The sequence below is a fragment of the Scyliorhinus torazame genome, chromosome 22 (genome assembly GCF_047496885.1).
Source record: "Scyliorhinus torazame isolate Kashiwa2021f chromosome 22, sScyTor2.1, whole genome shotgun sequence".
NCBI classification, from domain to species: domain Eukaryota; kingdom Metazoa; phylum Chordata; class Chondrichthyes; order Carcharhiniformes; family Scyliorhinidae; genus Scyliorhinus; species Scyliorhinus torazame.
The window spans coordinates 43847503-43868855 of NC_092728.1; the positions used below are offsets into that span (position 1 = coordinate 43847503).

General features: G+C 55.1%; 2 protein-coding genes across 5 annotated transcripts in view; one reads left to right on the forward strand and one right to left on the reverse strand.

The window, feature by feature from the left end:
• LOC140399050 (uncharacterized) overlaps nt 1–21353 on the reverse strand; it is a 765316-nt gene that overhangs the window by 259088 nt on the left and 484875 nt on the right. The gene's annotated exons all lie outside the window — the stretch shown is intronic.
• On the forward strand, nt 17404–20282 carry LOC140398807 (uncharacterized). The gene has a single exon (XM_072487773.1). The coding sequence runs from the start codon at nt 17732–17734 to the stop codon at nt 19034–19036; it is 1305 nt and encodes a 434-aa protein (XP_072343874.1). The 5' UTR covers nt 17404–17731; the 3' UTR covers nt 19037–20282.

A 21353-nucleotide genomic window follows, 5' to 3' on the forward strand; every position in this document is an offset into this window, starting at 1 on the left:
CGTAATCTCAGGTTAAAGAGGAGTGAATTGTCTCAAGCCAGGACAGTTGGTAGGAAATACTCTGAGGTCGACTGTCCTGACTCTGGCCTCCACCAGATATTGATTCCCAGTTTCACTGAGACGATCTTAGAATTCTCTAAGTGAGAATTTACACAAAGGTAGTCATCCACTCCAGATGTCATCCGCTTGTCTGCTGTTTTTGCAGATCAAGATTACTTCCAGCGGAGCTTCCACAGGTTAAACTGACTGCTAAGAGGAAAAGAACTTTATCCTGAACTCAGAGGAAGAGCCCAACGGGTGAGAGAGAATTCGGAGCACTGGCTTTGCAGTTCTTAATCAGAATGGAAAGGTCTACTGGCCCACAGCTCCTCTCATAGGTCACTTTCACAGGCTAGCTTGAAGCATTCAAATCGGCAACCGAAAGCTGCTCGAGGGAGAGAGTTTTAAACTGTGTGCTGCTTTCCAAGTCGGCACAGAACTGAGAACAAAATAGAGCTGGCCTGGGTTTTCAGAATCTTATAACAACTCTCTGACAAGTTTTTCCAATCCAAACGAGAACAGAATATGTCCCATAATTTCAGAGGCACCGATTGGCTGCTTGCCAACTCCATCAAAATGACACCGGTCAAGGGCCACTGAAGGAGGCCCCCGCGGCGATTCTCCGCGGGTGACGAGCCGAACACCCGCCGAGTTCCACCGAGTCCTGCCGGCGTGGTTCAAACCTGGTACCACCGGCGGGAGATCAGACCCGCGGCTGCTGTGGACGTCCTGGTGGGGGGCGGGGGGATCTGACTCCAGGGGGCCTTCACGGGGTCCGGGCCCGCGATCGGGGGCTTTTGATCGGCGGACAGCCGCGATCTGGAGGGGGCCTACCTCCTTCCGCGCGGCCCGCTGTAAGTTCCCCGACATGTTGCTCAGCGCCAGCGTGGCGACGGCAACCACGCGCATGCGCTGACGCGGAGAAGGCCGTTGCACGCATGCGCGGACACGCACCTGCCATCGCGCAAATGTGCGGACCCGTGCCAGACTTGCAGGGCCGCCTTTTGGCGCTGGAGCAGCGTGCAGCACTCCGGAGCTGTGCTAGCCCCCTGAACAGCGGTGGATTGCTGGGCCAGGAGGCCCGTTGATGCCCGACGTACATCACTCCGGTGTTTACACCGCGTCAACACTTGGCCGGGATTTCGGAGAATCCCGGCCAGGGTCTTGGTCTTTGTTTGCAGTCTGTAATGGTTTTCCTGCAAATGCATTCATTTAGGTCCTCTGCAGTTCCAGCAATACAGCACTCACAGCCTTTCTCAAGAAAACACGGAGGAGAGAGTCCTTGACCCTGTGCTTCCAGGAGTCAAACTGAGCTCCTTGGGACTCTGAAATTCATTCCACTGGGAGAGGAGACAGTTACCACCTGTTACCAGGCAGAGTACGGCCTTTTGGCCAATTCATTGGCCACCAGCCAATCAATCAAACCGAGTCCAACACATCTTTTTCTCTGCTGCTGAAACGTCTGACCCTTGTGTTTAAACTAGCAGAAACTAGCAGTGTTCTCTCCTGTAACCTCGGAATTTCTCATTCTCTCTGCTGCTTAACTTAAAGACGCATGTCCATTAATCACCCATGGATCAAAAATAATGATGGCAAAATAAAACAAAGGGAGAATACGGGAATAAACAAGAAGGACCTGTACACCTTTCAAGAAAGATCTGAGGGAGGATGCCACGGGATACGTGGAGACAAGGTTTTTTGTTCAACTACCGTACGATGGCACATGTTATGGCCAGAGTAGCATCGGTGTAACTACTGAGTGACTGGAGGCTGACAAGCCGCCTTAGCCTAATGTTCCCTGATATTAGCAGGAATGCTGAATGGAGAGAACACAGATGGACACAGGTTACATCTTTTCAACTGAGGGTACACATCTGGAACTTTGGAGACGGTTCCCAGTGGATACCAGAGACCATGGTGGGACAGACTGGACCGGTGTCTTACATGATAAGAAAACAGGAGCAGACAATGCGAAAGCATGTGGACTACATCTGGAGCAGGAAGCCAGCATCACTCCCAACACCTCCGAATTAACTATCTTTCAGTCCCACCTGCCCATCACAGGGGGGCCTGGAAGCATCACCCCCTAGGAGCCACGACATTGAGATGCATGAGGTGACGGCCATTGAGATGCATTAGAAACGGCACTCCGACCCACTCACACTGCCCTCCACCCGAATGGGGATGGAATTTGGCATATTGGAGATATGGAAGTGATATTGGCAATGGGCAGTGAGTCTGCCCCCAGTCAAGGTTCAGACATGGCCCAAAGTAAGTTTGAAGATCTCAGGTGATTGACCTCAGGGTCAAATGACATTTGGAACTGGGGGATGCTCATGTACAGCCCCAAACACCACTCGTGGGGTTCCTGAGGTGTCTCAGGGTTACCCTTGCTGCATCAAGTCATCGGGACTTGGTTCGGGGAGCACCCATTTCCCCTTTCACCTGGGACTGCCCTTGTTGTCACTTGAGCAATGGGGTAGAAAGCTGATACGTTCTGTTCTGTGCCTCCACCTTTATAGAATCTTTTGAATAGGAGGCCATTCACTCCACTGAATCTCTGCCAGTTCCTGAGATTGAGTGTTGACGCCGGGGCAGGATTTGTGGACTTTCACGACAGCAAAGCGGGCACCGAACCTGGATGGATTCAGCGACTGTGGAAAGGCTAGCACCGGCACCACGTGGAATACAATCGATTCCAATGAAAAATGGTGCGGGATTCGCCGGGTCCATGATTGGCACAAGCTGCAGCCGCATATACACATTACACTTCCCACACACACTCACCCCAGCCAACATGGTGGCACGATTGCACTTGAGCACACCCATCCCGCTGATGGGTTGGCTGGAGCCAGAGGTTACCTAAGGGAGTGCCCTGGGGAGACACCCATACGACCTGTGGCCCTAAGTTCACGGTAGGCTATCAGCGGTGTGCGGATCTGCATGGCTGCCTTGCCGGCTGCGACAATGATGTTTCTTACCCATCCACCCTGACCCCTCAGTCGACCCTCTGGCCACCCCCCACTACTCCGCCCGGCCCTGGCAGAAGCCCCCCAGCCATTGGCACAACTGTCAGCAAACTAGCACAGGGGAATTCGGCCCATCGAAGGCGGAGAATTGCGGAGGGCCCGGAGAATACCGAGTGGGCCCAGAGAATACTGAGTGGGCCCGGAGAATACCGAGTGGGCCCGGTTATGATATGCAAACGATGTTAACTGTGCGTGCAATCTGGGACGCATTGACGCCACTGTTGAGGCGAAGGAGAATTGCGATTTGACGTGAAATCAGCGTCCGCCGCGATTTCAATGTCGGAACCGATTCTTAGCCCAATTGCGTTTCGCGATTTCAGCATTGGCCAAACGGAGAATTCCCCACAGCGTGTGCAAATGCCCCCCTGCGAGATTCAGTGTTGTGTATGGAACTGGCTCCCAGTGAGAGTCAGTGTTGTGTATGGAACTGTCCCCCTGTGAGAGTCAGTGTTGTGAATGGAACTGACCTCCAGAGACAGTGAGTACGTGTGTGTAAAACTGTACCCCAGTGAGAGTCAGTGTGTGTGGAACTGTCTCCCAGTGAGAGTCCGTGTGTGTGGAACTGTCCCCCAGTGAGTGTCAGTGTGTGGAACTGTCCCCCAGTGAGAGTCAGTGTGCGTGGGACTGTCCCCCAGTGAGAGTCAGTGTGTGTGGAACTGTCTCCCAGTGAGAGTCAGTGTGTGTGGAACTGTCCCCCAGTGAGAGTCAGTGTGTGTGGAACTGTCCCCCAGTGAGTGTCAGTGTGTGTGGGACTGTCCCCCAGTGAGAGTCAGTGTGTGTGGAACTGTCTCCCAGTGAGAGTCAGTGTGTGTGGAACTGTCCCCCAGTGAGTGTCAGTGTGTGTGTAACTGTCCCCCAGTGAGAGTCAGTGTGTGTGGAACTGTCCCCCAGTGAGTGTCAGTGTGTGTGGAACTGTCCCCCAGTGAGAGTCAGTGTGTGTGGGACTGTCTACCAGTGAGAGTCAGCGTGTGTGGGACTGTCTCCCAGTGAGAATCAGTGTGTGTGTGGGACTGTCTCCCAGTGAGAGTCAGTGTTGTGTATGGAACTGTCCCCCTGTGAGAGTCAGTGTTGTGAATGGAACTGACCTCCAGATACAGTGAGTATGTGTGTGTAAAACTGTACCCCAGTGTGAGTCAGTGTGTGTGGAACTGTCCCCCAGTGAGATTCAGTGTGTGTGGAACTGTCCCCCAGTGAGAGTCAGTGTGTGTGGGACTGTCTCCCAGTGAGAGTCAGTGTGTGTGGGACTGTCTCCCAGTGAGAATCAGTGTGTGTGGAACTGTCCCCCAGTGAGAGTCAGTGTGTGTGGGACTGTCTCCCAGTGAGAATCAGTGTGTGTGGGACTGTCTCCCAGTGAAAGTCAGTGTGTGTGGGACTGTCTCCCAGTGAGAGTCAGTGTGTGTGGGACTGTCTGCCAGTGAGAGTCTGTGTGTGGGACTGTCTCCCAGTGAGAGTCAGTGTGTGTGGGACTGTCTCCCAGTGAAAGTCAGTGTGTGTGGGACTGTCTCCCAGTGAGAATCAGTGTGTGTGGAACTGTCCCCCAGTGAGAGTCAGTGTGTGTGGGACTGTCTCCCAGTGAGAATCAGTGTGTGTGGGACTGTCTCCCAGTGAAAGTCAGTGTGTGTGGGACTGTCTCCCAGTGAGAGTCAGTGTGTGTGGGACTGTCTGCCAGTGAGAGTCTGTGTGTGGGACTGTCTCCCAGTGAGAGTCAGTGTGTGTGGGACTGTCTCCCAGTGAAAGTCAGTGTGTGTGGGACTGTCTCCCAGTGAGAGTCAGTGTGTGTGGGACTGTCTCCCAGTGAAAGTCAGTGTGTGTGGGACTGTCTCCCAGTGAGAGTCAGTGTGTGTGGGACTGTCTCCCAGTGAAAGTCTGTGTGTGTGGAACTGTCTCCCAGTAAGAGTCAGTGTGTGTGGGACTGTCTCCCAGTAAGAGTCAGTGTCTGTATCGAGTCTGCACACTCTCCCTGTGTCTGCGTGGGTTTCCTCCGGGTGCTCCGGTTTCCTCCCACAGTCCAAATACGTTCAGGTTAGGTGGATTGGCCATGCTAAATTGCCCTTAGTGTCCAAAATTTCCCTTAATGTTGGGTGGGGTTACTGGGTTATGGGGATAGGGTGAAGGTGTGGACCTTGGGGTAGGGTGATCTTTCAAGAGCCGGTGCAGACTCGATGGGCCGAGTGGCCTCCTTCTGCACTGTAAATTCTATGAAATCTTCACACCTTGACCTTGCTCATCCACTCAGTATGTTTCCCTCATGCCTGTCTGTATCTTGTTCTCAGAACTTTCTTTCAGGCAACACTGACCTTTATTCTGCGTTTTACACCTAGTCTGGACCAATGCTTTGCTCCTTTACCTTTACCATTCCCACTCTCTTTGCCTTTTGTTTCATTGCACCTTTGGTATTTAATCTCCCCTTCCCTCTAACCCTTTTCCCCCCACATGATCCGCCCTCCATTTTCAACAACATCAAACCCATCCCATTTCTACCTCTCCTCAATTCCAAAAAAGAGCGGTATTAGTCTCGAGCCATTAACTCTGTTTCTCTCTCCATCGTTGCTCAGTTGTCCAGTGTTCACTGTTTTTATTTCAGAGGCGTCATTCTCCGATCCCCCAGCGGGTCGGAGAATGGCCGTTGGCCGCCGTGAATCCCGCCCCCGCCGGTTGCCAAAGTCTCCGGTACCGGATATTCGGCGGGGGCGGTTGGCGGGTCCCCCCGCTCGATTCTCCGGCCCGGATGGGCTGAAGTCCCGCTGATAAATTGCCTGTCCCGCCGGCGTAAATTAGAGTACCTATTTACCAGCGGGACAAGGCGGCGTGGGCGGGCTCCGGGGTCCTGGGGGGGGGGCGCGGGGCGATCTGACCCCGGGGGGTGCCCCCACGGTGGCCTGGCCCGCGATCGGGGCCCACCGATCCGCGGGCGGGCCTGTGCTATGGGGGCACTCTTTCCCTCCGCAACGGTCTCCACCATGGCGGAGGCGGAAGAGACTCTCCCCACTATGCATGCGCGGGAAACTGTCAGCGGCCGCTGACGCTCCCGCGCATACGCCGCCCTGACATGTCATTTCCGTGCCAGCTGGCGGGGCAACAAAGGCCGTTTCCGCCAGCTGGCGGGGCGGAAATCCCTCCGGCGCCGGCCTAGCCCCTCAATGTTGGGGCTCGGCCCCCAAAGATGCGGAGCATTCCGCACCTTTGGGGCGGCGCGATGCCCGTCTGCTTGGCGCCGTTTTGGGCGCCAGACGGCAGACATCGCGCCGTTTGGGGAGAATTTCGCCCCAAATCTTTAGAATGCACAGCTTTCATTCCAGCAGCTTTAAATACAGCAGAGTTACACATTTCATCTCAAAGTTAGTCAAAGTGCTCCCAGTGACTGTGTTTACATCAAACCGGAGTCCTGATTGATAATTGTGTCTGCGTTCACCCAGAAACCGAGCTCCAGGCCATTGCCAGCTTCCTCTCTGAAGCATATGAGAAAATGGGCCACCCAGCTCCCACAACACAACACCCCACCCCATGGATTAAGGTGAACAGTGAGACTCTGGAAAATATGAACCATTTTCCACATCTCATTTTCCTCATCTCGGTGAAGGCAGACAGAGACGTCTCGGTGAAGGCAGAGAGACGTCTCGGTGAAGGCAGACAGAGACGTCTCGGTGAAGGCAGACAGAGACGTCTCGGTGAGGGCAGACAGAGACGTCTCGGTGAAGGCAGACAGAGACGTCTCGGTGAAGGCAGAGAGACGTCTCGGTGAAGGCAGACAGAGAAGTCTCGGTGAAGGCAGACAGAGACGTCTCGGTGAGGGCAGACACAGACGTCTCGGTGAAGGCAGACACAGACGTCTCGGTGAAGGCAGACAGAGACGTCTCGGTGAGGGCAGACAGAGACGTCTCGGTGAAGGCAGAGAGACGTCTCGGTGAAGGCAGACAGAGACGTCTCGGTGAAGGCAGACAGAGACGTCTCGGTGAGGGCAGACAGAGAAGTCTCGGTGAAGGCAGACAGAGACGTCTCGGTGAAGGCAGACAGAGACGTCTCGGTGAGGGCAGACAGCGACGTCTCGGTGAAGGCAGACAGAGACGTCTCGGTGAGGGCAGACAGAGACATCTCGGTGAAGGCAGACACAGACGTCTCGGTGAAGGCAGACAGAGACGTCTCGGTGAAGGCAGACAGAGTCGTCTCGGTGAAGGCAGACAGAGACGTCTCGGTGAAGGCAGACAGAGACGTCTCGGTGAAGGCAGACAGAGACGTCTCGGTGAAGGCAGACAGAGACGTCTCGGTGAGGGCAGACAGAGACGTCTCGGTGAAGGCAGACAGAGACGTCTCGGTGAAGGCAGACAGAGACGTCTCGGTGAAGGCAGACAGAGACGTCTCGGTGAGGGCAGACAGAGACGTCTCGGTGAAGGCAGACAGAGACGTCTCGGTGAAGGCAGAGAGACGTCTCGGTGAAGGCAGACAGAGAAGTCTCGGTGAAGGCAGACAGAGACGTCTCGGTGAGGGCAGACACAGACGTCTTGGTGAAGGCAGACAGAGACGTCTCGGTGAAGGCAGACAGAGTCGTCTCGGTGAAGGCAGACAGAGACGTCTCGGTGAGGGCAGACAGAGACGTCTCGGTGAAGGCAGACAGAGAAGTCTCGGTGAAGGCAGACAGAGACGTCTCGGTGAAGGCAGACAGAGACGTCTCGGTGAAGGCAGACAGAGTCGTCTCGGTGAAGGCAGACAGAGACGTCTCGGTGAAGGCAGACACAGACGTCTCGGTGAGGGCAGACAGAGACGTCTCGGTGAAGGCAGACAGAGACGTCTCGGTGAAGGCAGACAGAGACGTCTCAGTGAGGGCAGACACAGACGTCTCGGTGAAGGCAGACAGAGACGTCTCGGTGAAGGCAGACACAGACGTCTCGGTGAAGGCAGACAGAGACGTCTCGGTGAAGGCAGACACAGACGTCTCGGTGAGGGCAGACAGAGACGTCTCGGTGAGGGCAGACAGAGACGTCTCGGTGAGGGCAGACAGAGACGTCTCGGTGAAGGCAGACAGAGACGTCTCGGTGAAGGCAGAGAGACGTCTCGGTGAAGGCAGACACAGACGTCTCGGTGAAGGCAGACAGAGACGTCTCGGTGAGGGCAGACAGAGACGTCTCGGTGAAGGCAGACAGAGTCGTCTCGGTGAAGGCAGACAGCGAGGTCTCGGTGAGGGCAGACAGAGACGTCTCGGTGAAGGCAGACAGAGACGTCTCGGTGAAGGCAGACAGAGTCGTCTCGGTGAAGGCAGACAGAGACGTCTCGGTGAGGGCAGAGAGACGTCTCGGTGAAGGCAGACAGAGACATCTCGGTGAAGGCAGACAGAGACGTCTCGGTGAAGGCAGACAGAGACATCTCGGTGAGGGCAGACAGAGACGTCTCGGTGAGGTCAGACAGAGACGTCTCGGTGAGGGCAGACAGAGACGTCTCGGTGAGGTCAGACAGAGATGTCTCGGTGAGGGCAGACAGCGACGTCTCGGTGAGGGCAGACAGAGACGTCTCGGTGAAGGCAGACAGAGACGTCTCGGTGAAGGCAGACAGAGACGTCTCGGTGAAGGCAGACAGAGACGTCTCGGTGAAGGCAGACAGAGACGTCTCGGTGAAGGCAGACAGAGACGTCTCGGTGAAGGCAGACAGAGACGTCTCGGTGAGGGCAGACAGAGACGTCGCGGTGAGGGCAGACAGAGACGCCTCGGTGAAGGCAGACAGAGACGTCTCGGTGAAGGCAGACAGAGACGTCTCGGTGAAGGCAGACAGAGACGTCTCGGTGAAGGCAGAGAGACGTCTCGGTGAAGGCAGACAGAGACGTCTCGGTGAAGGCAGACAGAGACGTCTCGGTGAGGGCAGACAGTGACGTCTCGGTGAGGGCAGACAGAGACGTCTCGGTGAAGGCAGACAGAGACGTCTCGGTGAAGGCAGACAGAGACGTCTCGGTGAAGGCAGAGAGACGTCTCGGTGAAGGCAGACAGAGACGTCTCGGTGAGGGCAGACAGAGTCGTCTCGGTGAAGGCAGACAGCGACGTCTCGGTGAGGGCAGACAGAGTCGTCTCGGTGAAGGCAGACAGCGACGTCTCGGTGAGGGCAGACAGCGACGTCTCGGTGAAGGCAGACACAGACGTCTCGGTGAGGGCAGACAGAGACGTCTCGGTGAAGGCAGACAGCGACGTCTCGGTGAGGGCAGACAGCGACGTCTCGGTGAAGGCAGACACAGACGTCTCGGTGAGGGCAGACAGAGACGTCTCGGTGAAGGCAGACAGAGACGTCTCGGTGAAGGCAGACAGAGACGTCTCGGTGAAGGCAGACAGAGACGTCTCGGTGAGGGCAGACAGAGACGTCTCGGTGAGGGCAGACAGAGACGTCTCGGTGAAGGCAGACAGAGACGTCTCGGTGAAGGCAGACAGAGACGTCTCGGTGAGGGCAGACAGAGACGTCTCGGTGAAGGCAGACAGAGACGTCTCGGTGAAGGCAGACAGAGACGTCTCGGTGAAGGCAGACAGAGACGTCTCGGTGAAGGCAGAGAGACGTCTCGGTGAAGGCAGACAGAGACGTCTCGGTGAGGGCAGACAGAGTCGTCTCGGTGAAGGCAGACAGCGACGTCTCGGTGAAGGCAGACAGAGACGTCTCGGTGAAGGCAGACAGAGACGTCTCGGTGAAGGCAGACAGAGACGTCTCGGTGAGGGCAGACAGCGACGTCTCGGTGAGGGCAGACAGAGACGTCTCGGTGAAGGCAGACAGAGACGTCTCGGTGAAGGCAGACAGCGACGTCTCGGTGAGGGCAGACAGCGACGTCTCGGTGAGGGCAGACAGAGACGTCTCGGTGAAGGCAGACAGAGTCGTCTCGGTGAAGGCAGACAGAGACGTCTCGGTGAGGGCAGACAGAGACGTCTCGGTGAGGTCAGACAGAGACGTCTCGGTGAGGGCAGACAGAGACGTCTCGGTGAAGGCAGAGAGACGTCTCGGTGAGGGCAGACAGAGACATCTCGGTGAAGGCAGACACAGACGCCTCGGTGAAGGCAGACAGAGTCGTCTCGGTGAAGGCAGACACAGACGTCTCGGTGAAGGCAGACAGAGACGTCTCGGTGAAGGCAGACAGCGACGTCTCGGTGAGGGCAGACAGAGACGTCTCGGTGAAGGCAGACAGAGACGTCTCGGTGAAGGCAGACAGAGTCGTCTCGGTGAAGGCAGACAGCGACGTCTCGGTGAAGGCAGACAGAGACGTCTCGGTGAAGGCAGACAGCGACGTCTCGGTGAGGGCAGACAGAGACCTCTCGGTGAAGGCAGAGACGTCTCGGTGAAGGCAGACAGAGACGTCTCGGTGAAGGCAGACAGAGTCGTCTCGGTGAGGGCAGACAGAGACGTCTCGGTGAAGGCAGACAGCGACGTCTCGGTGAGGGCAGACAGTGACCTCTCGGTGAAGGCAGACAGAGACGTCTCGGTGAAGGCAGACAGCGACGTCTCGGTGAAGGCAGACAGAGACCTCTCGGTGAGGGCAGACAGAGACGTCTCGGTGAAGGCAGACAGAGACGTCTCGGTGAGGGCAGACAGCGACGTCTCGGTGAAGGCAGACAGAGACGTCTCGGTGAAGGCAGACAGAGACGTCTCGGTGAGGGCAGACAGAGACGTCTCGGTGAAGGCAGACAGAGACCTCTCGGTGAGGGCAGACAGAGACGTCTCGGTGAAGGCAGACAGAGACGTCTCGGTGAGGGCAGACAGCGACGTCTCGGTGAAGGCAGACAGAGACGTCTCGGTGAGGGCAGACAGCGACGTCTCGGTGAAGGCAGACAGAGACGTCTCGGTGAAGGCAGACAGAGACGTCTCGGTGAAGGCAGACAGAGTCGTCTCGGTGAAGGCAGACAGAGTCGTCTCGGTGAAGGCAGACAGAGACGTCTCGGTGAAGGCAGACAGCGACGTCTCGGTGAAGGCAGACAGCGACGTCTCGGTGAGGGCAGACACAGACGTCTCGGTGAGGGCAGACACAGACGTCTCGGTGAGGGCAGACAGAGACGTCTCGGTGAAGGCAGACAGAGTCGTCTCGGTGAAGGCAGACAGCGACGTCTCGGTGAAGGCAGACAGAGACGTCTCAGTGAAGGCAGACAGCGACGTCTCGGTGAAGGCAGACAGAGACGTCTCGGTGAACGCAGACAGCGACGTCTCGGTGAGGGCAGATAGAGACGTCTCGGTGAAGGCAGACAGCGACGTCTCGGTGAGGGCAGACAGAGACGTCTCGGTGAGGGCAGACAGAGTCGTCTCGGTGAAGGCAGACAGCGACGTCTCGGTGAGGGCAGACAGCGACGTCTCGGTGAGGGCAGACAGAGACGTCTCGGTGAGGGCAGACAGAGTCGTCTCGGTGAGGGCAGACAGCGACGTCTCGGTGAAGGCAGACAGCGACGTCTCGGTGAGGGCAGACAGAGACGTCTCGGTGAGGGCAGACAGAGTCGTCTCGGTGAAGGCAGACACAGACGTCTCGGTGAAGGCAGACAGAGACGTCTCGGTGAAGGCAGACAGCGACGTCTCGGTGAAGGCAGACAGAGACCTCTCGGTGAAGGCAGACAGAGACGTCTCGGTGAGGGCAGACAGAGACGTCTCGGTGAAGGCAGACAGAGTCGTCTCGGTGAAGGCAGACAGCGACGTCTCGGTGAGGGCAGATAGAGACGTCTCGGTGAAGGCAGACAGAGTCGTCTCGGTGAGGGCAGACAGCGACGTCTCGGTGAAGGCAGACAGCGACGTCTCAGTGAGGGCAGACAGAGACGTCTCGGTGAGGGCAGACAGAGTCGTCTCGGTGAAGGCAGACACAGACGTCTCGGTGAGGGCAGACACAGACGTCTCGGTGAAGGCAGACACAGACGTCTCGGTGAAGGCAGACAGAGACGTCTCGGTGAAGGCAGACAGAGTCGTCTCGGTGAAGGCAGACAGCGACGTCTCGGTGAGGGCAGATAGAGACGTCTCGGTGAAGGCAGATAGAGACGTCTCGGTGAAGGCAGACACAGACGTCTCGGTGAAGGCAGACAGCGACGTCTCGGTGAGGGCAGACAGAGTCGTCTCGGTGAAGGCAGACAGAGTCGTCTCGGTGAGGGCAGACAGAGACGTCTCGGTGAGGGCAGACAGCGACGTCTCGGTGAGGGCAGATAGAGACGTCTCGGTGAAGGCAGACAGAGACATCTCGGTGAGGGCAGACAGAGACGTCTCGGTGAGGGCAGACAGAGACGTCTTGGTGAAGGCAGACAGAGATGTCTCGGTGAAGGCAGACAGAGACGTCTCGGTGAGGGCAGACAGCGACGTCTCGGTGAGGGCAGATAGAGACGTCTCGGTGAAGGCAGACAGAGTCGTCTCGGTGAGGGCAGACAGAGACGTCTCGGTGAGGGCAGACAGCGACGTCTCGGTGAAGGCAGACAGCGACGTCTCGGTGAAGGCAGACAGAGACCTCTCGGTGAAGGCAGACAGAGACGTCTCGGTGAAGGCAGACAGAGACGTCTCGGTGAAGGCAGACAGAGTCGTCTCGGTGAAGGCAGACAGCGACGTCTCGGTGAGGGCAGATAGAGATGTCTCGGTGAAGGCAGACAGAGACGTCTCGGTGAAGGCAGACAGAGACGTCTCGGTGAGGGCAGACAGCGACGTCTCGGTGAAGGCAGACAGAGACGTCTCGGTGAGGGCAGACAGAGACGTCTCGGTGAAGGCAGAGAGACGTCTCGGTGAAGGCAGACAGAGTCGTCTCGGTGAAGGCAGACAGAGACGTCTCGGTGAGGGCAGACAGAGACGTCTCGGTGAGGGCAGACAGCGACGTCTCGGTGAAGGCAGACAGCGACGTCTCGGTGAGGGCAGACAGAGACGTCTCGGTGAAGGCAGACAGAGACGTCTCGGTGAGGGCAGACAGAGTCGTCTCGGTGAAGGCAGACAGCGACGTCTCGGTGAAGGCAGACAGAGACATCTCGGTGAGGGCAGACAGAGACGTCTCGGTGAGGGCAGACAGAGATGTCTCGGTGAAGGCAGACAGAGACGTCTCGGTGAAGGCAGACAGAGACGTCTCGGTGAGGTCAGACAGAGACGTCTCGGTGAAGGCAGACAGAGTCGTCTCGGTGAAGGCAGACAGAGACGTCTCGGTGAAGGCAGACAGCGACGTCTCGGTGAAGGCAGACAGAGACGTCTCGGTGAGGGCAGACAGCGACGTCTCGGTGCGGGCAGACAGAGACCTCTCGGTGAGGGCAGATAGAGACGTCTCGGTGAAGGCAGACAGCGATGTCTCGGTGAAGGCAGACAGAGACGTCTCGGTGAAGGCAGACAGAGACGTCTCGGTGAAGGCAGACAGCGACGTCTCGGTGAAGGCAGACAGAGACGTCTCGGTGAGGGCAGACAGCGACGTCTCGGTGAGGGCAGACAGCGACGTCTCGGTGAGGGCAGACAGAGACGTCTCGGTGAAGGCAGACAGCGACGTCTCGGTGAGGGCAGACAGAGACGTCTCGGTGAAGGCAGAGAGACGTCTCGGTGAAGGCAGACAGACACGTCTCGGTGAAGGCAGATAGAGACGTCTCGGTGAGGGCAGACAGCGACGTCTCGGTGAGGGCAGACAGAGACCTCTCGGTGAAGGCAGACAGAGACGTCTCGGTGAAGGCAGACAGAGACGTCTCGGTGAAGGCAGATAGAGACGTCTCGGTGAGGTCAGACAGCGACGTCTCGGTGAGTGCAGACAGAGACGTCTCGGTGAGGGCAGATAGAGACGTCTCGGTGAGGGCAGACAGCGACGTCTCGGTGAAGGCAGACAGCGACGTCTCGGTGAAGGCAGACAGAGACGTCTCGGTGAGGGCAGACAGAGACGTCTCGGTGAGGGCAGACAGAGACGTCTCGGTGAGGGCAGACAGCGACGTCTCGGTGAAGGCAGACAGCGACGTCTCGGTGAAGGCAGACAGAGACGTCTCGGTGAGGGCAGATAGAGACGTCTCGGTGAGGGCAGACAGAGACCTCTCGGTGAGGGCAGACAGAGACGTCTCGGTGAGGGCAGACAGAGACCTCTCGGTGAAGCCAGACAGAGACGTCTCGGTGAGGGCAGACAGAGACCTCTCGGTGAAGGCAGACAGAGATGTCTCGGTTTGGGCAGACAGAGACGTCTCGGTGAGGGCAGACAGAGACGTCTCGGTGAAGGCAGACAGAGACGTCTCGGTGAGGGCAGATAGAGACGTCTCGGTGAAGGCAGACAGCGACATCTCGGTGAGGGCAGACAGAGACCTCTCGGTGAGGGCAGACAGAGACGTCTCGGTGAGGGCAGACAGAGACCTCTCGGTGAGGGCAGATAGAGACGTCTCGGTGAAGGCAGACAGCGACGTCTCGGTGAAGGCAGACAGAGACGTCTCGGTGAAGGCAGACAGAGACGTCTCGGTGAAGGCAGACAGCGACGTCTCGGTGAAGGCAGACAGAGACGTCTCGGTGAGGGCAGACAGCGACGTCTCGGTGAGGGCAGACAGCGACGTCTCGGTGAGGGCAGACAGAGACGTCTCGGTGAAGGCAGACAGCGACGTCTCGGTGAGGGCAGACAGAGACGTCTCGGTGAAGGCAGAGAGACGTCTCGGTGAAGGCAGACAGAGACGTCTCGGTGAAGGCAGATAGAGACGTCTCGGTGAGGGCAGACAGCGACGTCTCGGTGAGGGCAGACAGAGACCTCTCGGTGAAGGCAGACAGAGACGTCTCGGTGAAGGCAGACAGAGACGTCTCGGTGAAGGCAGATAGAGACGTCTCGGTGAGGTCAGACAGCGACGTCTCGGTGAGTGCAGACAGAGACGTCTCGGTGAGGGCAGATAGAGACGTCTCGGTGAGGGCAGACAGCGACGTCTCGGTGAAGGCAGACAGCGACGTCTCGGTGAAGGCAGACAGAGACGTCTCGGTGAGGGCAGACAGAGACGTCTCGGTGAGGGCAGACAGAGACGTCTCGGTGAGGGCAGACAGCGACGTCTCGGTGAAGGCAGACAGCGACGTCTCGGTGAAGGCAGACAGAGACGTCTCGGTGAGGGCAGATAGAGACGTCTCGGTGAGGGCAGACAGAGACCTCTCGGTGAGGGCAGACAGAGACGTCTCGGTGAGGGCAGACAGAGACCTCTCGGTGAAGCCAGACAGAGACGTCTCGGTGAGGGCAGACAGAGACCTCTCGGTGAAGGCAGACAGAGATGTCTCGGTTTGGGCAGACAGAGACGTCTCGGTGAGGGCAGACAGAGACGTCTCGGTGAAGGCAGACAGAGACGTCTCGGTGAGGGCAGATAGAGACGTCTCGGTGAAGGCAGACAGCGACATCTCGGTGAGGGCAGACAGAGACCTCTCGGTGAGGGCAGACAGAGACGTCTCGGTGAGGGCAGACAGAGACCTCTCGGTGAAGGCAGACAGAGATGTCTCGGTGAGGGCAGACAGAGTCGTCTCGGTGAAGGCAGACAGAGACGTCTCGGTAAGGGCAGACAGAGACCTCTCGGTGAAGGCAGACAGAGATGTCTCGGTGAGGGTAGACAGAGACAACTGTATTCATTATGGTTCCCCATGGTCGGAGAATGAAGAAAGTAAGGAGGTGTGGGATACAGGGAAATTTGGCCAATTGGATAAGTAACTGGCTATCACATAGAAGACAGAGGGTGGTGGTGGATGGAAAATTTTCAGACTGGAGACCAGTTACCAGCGGTGTACCACAGGGATCAGTGCTGGGTCCTCTGCTATTTGTGATTTTTATCAATGACTTGAAGGAGGGGCCTGAAGGGTGGGTCAATAAATTTGCTGATGACACCAAGATTGGTGGAGTAGTGAGGTGGAGGGCTGTTGTAGGCTGCAAAGAGACATTGATAGGATGCAGAGCTGGGCCGAAAAATGGCAGATGGAGTTTAACCCTGATAAGTGCGAGGTGATTCATTTTGGTAGAAAACATTTGAATGCGGATTACAGGGTCAATGGCTGGGTTCTGAGGAATGTGGAGGAACAGAGAGATCTTGGGGTTCATGTCCACAGATCTCTGAAGGTTGCCACTCAAGTGGATAGAGCCGGGAAGAAGGCTTATAGTGTGTTAGCGTTTATTAACGGGAGCTTGAGTTTAAGAGCCGCGGGGTTATGCTGCAACTATACATGGCCCTGGTGAGACCACATTTGGAGTATTGTGTGCAGTTCTGGTCACCTCATTATAGGAAGGATGTGGAAGCATTGGAAAGGGTGCAAAGGAGATTTACCAGGATGCTGCCTGGTTTGCAGGATAGGTCTTATGAGGAAAGGTTGAGGGAGCTAGGGCTTTTCTCTTTGGAGCGGAGGAGGATGAGAGGTGACTTAATAGAGGTTTATAAGATAATGAGGGGGATAGATAGAGTGGACGTTCAGAGACTATTTCCTCGGGTGGATGTAGCTGTTAAAAGGGGGCATAACTATAAGATTCAGGGTGGGAGATATAGGAGGGATGTCCGAGGTAGGTTCTTCACTCAGAGAGTGGTTAGGGTGTGGAATGGACTGCCTGCTGTGATAGTGGAGTCGGACACTTTAGGAACTTTCAAGTGGTTATTGGATAGGCACATGGAGCACACCAGAATGACAGGGAGTGGGATAGCTTGATCTTGGTTTCGGACAAAGCTCGGCACAACATCGAGGGCCGAAGGGCCTGTTCTGTGCTGTACTGTTCTATGTTCTATTATCGTCTCCAGTGTTTCAGATTAGCCTTTGGCTGACTGACAAAATCAATAGTTGAGCACTGGGACCTCTAACCTGAGACTAAGGACAAGGCAGCAGTGATCCCCATAGAGACTTGGATGAACTACAGGAGGCACTTCAAAGCACTAGAGAAGTGCCACCTGCAGTGCCTTTGCAAAATCCTCCAAATCTGGTGGCTGGAAGGAAAGTGCAACAGGAGTGTCCTCTTCCAAGCTCGCTTGCTCAGGGCTGAGGTTCTGTTAACTCAAAACTAACTGTTCTGGGTGGCACATTTCATTCAGATGCCGACTCCCAAAGTGAGTGCTAGGCAATTAAGAGTTAATTGAAGTAAGTGAGTTATGTAATCAGTATTGTTTGTCGAACTATTCTCAGCTCACCCAGGCCTTGGGCGTGTGTTGATTGGTTGCTCAGGGTGGCCTTCATGTGACTACTTGCTGTGATTTGCTGGGAAGCCAGTTATCTCTCTAATCTGGCAGCGAGTCATGGTGTTATCTAGCACTAAGCACTGACAGGCACACGGCCTTCGAATCACAGCTACAGGGTGGCACCTATGTTACAGGGGGTCTGACAATGAGACTGGCTGCAGTGTCCCGATGAATTGAGAGAGTATAATTTGATGAGGATACGGCCTGCAAGGATGGAAGAAGCTATCAGCTCCGAAGAGGTGATGCACAGTTAGTCCTCGAGGGCTGACGGAAAGGTTGCGACCAAGGGCAGCTACCTGGCATCGCAGCCAAGTTCTGGAACTCTTGCCGAACTTGATAATATGGTCTGGCTGCAGGAAGGGGCTGCAAATGTAGAAGACGGTGGACGGCTGAGAGACACTGAAACCCCAAGTCGAGAGGCTGGTAGGTGAAGGACTGGGCAAGTTGCAGCATTTCCCCGTCACCAGACCTGTCAGGAAAAATAAGCGAATGTTGAAGCGACCGTCACAGGGAGTCAATGGAAGAGAGATTTTGATAATAATGTGATGACTGTTCTCTTTCCTGAATATCAACTCAGACACCATGGAAACTCTGTTAGCCTTTCAGGGGGAGAATGAATTGAATGAAGGACAGGAGTGCGGAACGCTCAAGGAATTGACTCATGTAAATGTGACTGAGAGACAATCACTGAATTCCGAGCAGCCAAACCATTCTGTGGAGACGGAAATCAAGGGGAGACCCTCCGTGCCCAGCCAAAACCCTGAGAATATGACCCAGGCCATCACAGCATGTGCTACCATTGATGCTGAGGAAAGTGACTTCCAAGGCAGGAAGCAATCTCGCCGTACCAGTGAGAGTGAGGTGGGCAGTGACAATGTCAGTAAGAAGGGCGGGCAAAGGGTTTTACAAGCACTGCAGATGGCATCCGACGCTTCGGTCGCTCTTACTGATATTCCCACAGTGCCTCAGCAGAAACTGTCTGACCAGGAGGACCCACCGATTGGAACATCATCGGGAGCCAACCAGGCAGGAAGTGGCTTTCCTCCCCAGCACTGCCCATCAACTAATGGGACAGGAAGACTGGGAAAGCTTGGAGGCAGCTCAGGAGGTCTCCTGCTGTATCTCAGTGATATACCACTGCTGCCTACTGTAGGGAAAGGTTGGACGGAGCATGCAGGAGTCAACTGCAAGGTTTCCTTGGCCGGAGAAACGGGCCTTGCTGGTGAAGGATGTCAGGCCGAAGCCTGTGCAGTAGGAAGTGAACTTGGGCAAAAGGAAGTTGAGCGCAGATGGCCTGTGGTGGGTAACAGCGTATCTGGCACACCTCACTGCGCTGGACGTGGCACCACAATCAGCAAAGAGGACCAGGAATGCCCTGTCTGTATTGAACTGTATGACTCTGGTGCTCATAAGCAGGCCTTGTTGAACTGCAACCACAGCATCTGTGACAGCTGCATAAAGACCATTATGGAGAAAGCGGAAGTGAACAGCATCAGCCAGATGTGCTGCCCCATCTGTCGCCAGCGGACCCCGATGCCTGAGTGGGAGATCCGCCAGCTTCAGGAAGAGATGACATTTCTAAACCAGGCAGTGGCTGGCAGACTGAGTGTGGTGCCCATCCCGCCAGCCCCACGACAAGGGCCGTTCAGAAGGCTGGAGCAGACCTTCCGCCAGCGGGTGCAGACCACTCGGAGATGTGGCTATTTGCCATGCCTGCGTTACCCATTGTGGCTGGTGAATGCACTGGCAAAGTGTGATCAGACATATCCGTGCTGTTACCTCTGCTCCATCCTTCTCCTGTATGGGCTGGAATTACTGTGCCTATCTCTCATCTTCACCCCTCTCATCATCCTCATCTTACTCTTCACATTGCTGGACAAGCAGTGAGCTACTGGGAATATGTATCATGCACCCTGCTCTTTCGTACTTAATGTCTTGGTATTAAAGTGGTGCAGTAGTAATTTCCAATCATTGCAAATCAATTCTAGAGCTGGGTTAGGCATTGGAAATTACAGGTGATGGAAGATGAGGAGGAAGTGACTCAGTTTGGGGATGGATAGAGGTGACTAGATTCAAGGTTGAATGGGGGAGGGTAGGAATGGGTTGAATTGGAGTGGGCTGGATTTGAATTGGAGTGGATTGGATTGGGATTGGATTGGGTAGGAGCCAGTTGGATTGGGATTGGAGTGGGTTGGATTGGGATTGGAGTGGGTAGGAACCGAGTGGATTAGGATTGGAGTGGATTGGATTGGGATTGGAGTGGGTAGGAACTGAGTGGATTAGGATTGGAGTGGATTGGATTGGATTTGGAATGAGTGGGAGTGAGTTGGATTGGGATTGGAGTGGATAGGAGCTAGTTGGATTGAAATTGGAGTGGGTTGGATTGGGATTGGAGTGTGTAGGAGCCAGTTGGATTGGGATTGGAGTGGGTTGGATTGGGATTGGAGTGGGTAGGAGCCAGTTGGATTGGGATTGGAGTGGGTAGGAACCGCGTGGATTAGGATTGGAGTGGGTTGGATTGGATTTGGAGTGAGTGGGAGTGGGTTGGATTGGGATTGGAGTGGATTGGATTGGGATTGGAGTGGATAGGAGCCAGTTGGATTGGGATTGGAGTGGGTAGGAACCGAGTGGATTAGGATTGGAGTGGGTTGGATTGGATTTGGAGTGAGTGGGAGTGGGTTGGATTGGGATTGGAGTGGGTAGGAGCCAGTTGGATTGGGATTGGAGTGGGTAGGCCAGTTGGATTGGGATTGGAGTGGGTAGGAACCAAGTAGATTAGGATTGGAGTGGGTTGGATTGGATTTGGAGTGAGTGGGAGTGGGTTGGATTGGGATTGGAGTGGATTGGATTGGGATTGGAGTGGATAGGAGCTAGTTGGATTGAAATTGGAGTGGGTTGGATTGGGTTTGGAGTGTGTAGGAGCCAGTTGGATTGGGATTGGAGTGGGTAGGAGCCAGTTGGATTGGGATTGGAGTGGATTGGATTGGGATTGGATTGGGTAGGAGCCAGTTGGATTGGGATTGGAGTGGGTTGGATTGGGTAGGAGCCAGTTGGATTGGGATTGGAGTGGGTTGGATTGGGTGGGAACCGAGTGGATTAAGATTGGAGTGGGTTGGATTGGATTTGGAGTGAGTGGGAGTGGGTTGGATTGGGATTGGAGGGGTGGGAACCGGCTGGATTGGGATTTGAGTGGATTGGATTGGGATTGGACTGTGTGGAAGATGGTTGGATTGGGATTGGAGTAGGTTGCATTGGGATAGATTGGGATTGAGGTGGGTTGGATTGGAATTGGAGTGAGTGAGAATGGGATGTATTGGAATGGGTTGTATTGGGATTGGAATGGGTTGGATCTGGATTGGAGTGGTGTCATGTGAGAGTACCTTTAAGAAATAGATTTTTAAGCAATGTACCTTTAAGAAAATAGTGATGTCAGACTGTGGGTGGAGCTGGGCTTCAGCTCAGCCATTTTGAAGTTTTTAGTTTCAGTTTGAGGAGAAAGCTGGGAGTGTCTGTGTGTTTTGCTGAGAGCTACAGGAAGAAAACACAGAACTGGTCTGTTGATGTCTGCAAATCCAAAGATTATAAATATATTGAATGTAACCTCATGTCTGTTTTTGAAGGTGAAGTTTTTTGGATGTTTAAAGGGACAGTTTGAAGGATTATTTAGTATTGTAAGTCTTTTGGGGTTATCTTTGAAGTAATGGGTGTTAAGATATTCAATGTTTGTTTTTAAAAGGTTAATTTGAGTTCATGGAATAAACATTGTTTTGTTTAAAAACCCACATGTCCATAATTGTAATACCACACCTGGGGAACAAGCCATGTACTTCAAAAGCAACAATCCATTAAAGGTGGGAGTTGGGTGAACTCCATGATACATTTTGGGGTTCTGAAAACACCTCTCCATTAACAGTGGGTTGTATTGGGATTGGAGTGGGTGGGTTGGATTGAGATTGGAAAGGGTTAGATTGGGATTGGGGTCGGTAGAAACTGGTTGGATTGGGACTGGTGTGTGTAGGAGTCGTTGAGTTGGGTTTTAGTGGGTAGGGACTGGTGATTGGGATTGGAGTGGGTAGGACTTGGATTGAAGTGGGTAGGAGCTGGTTCGATTGGGATTGGGGGATGGCAACTTGTTCAATTGGGATTGGAATGGGTTGGATTTGGATTGGAGTGATTGGGATTGTTGTAGGTAGGAGTTGATTGG

What these genes read in the sequence shown, in the direction of transcription:
- LOC140398807 (XM_072487773.1), top strand. Translation starts at nt 17,732, where the DNA reads ATGGAAACTCTGTTAGCCTTTCAGGGGGAGAATGAATTGAATGAAGGA.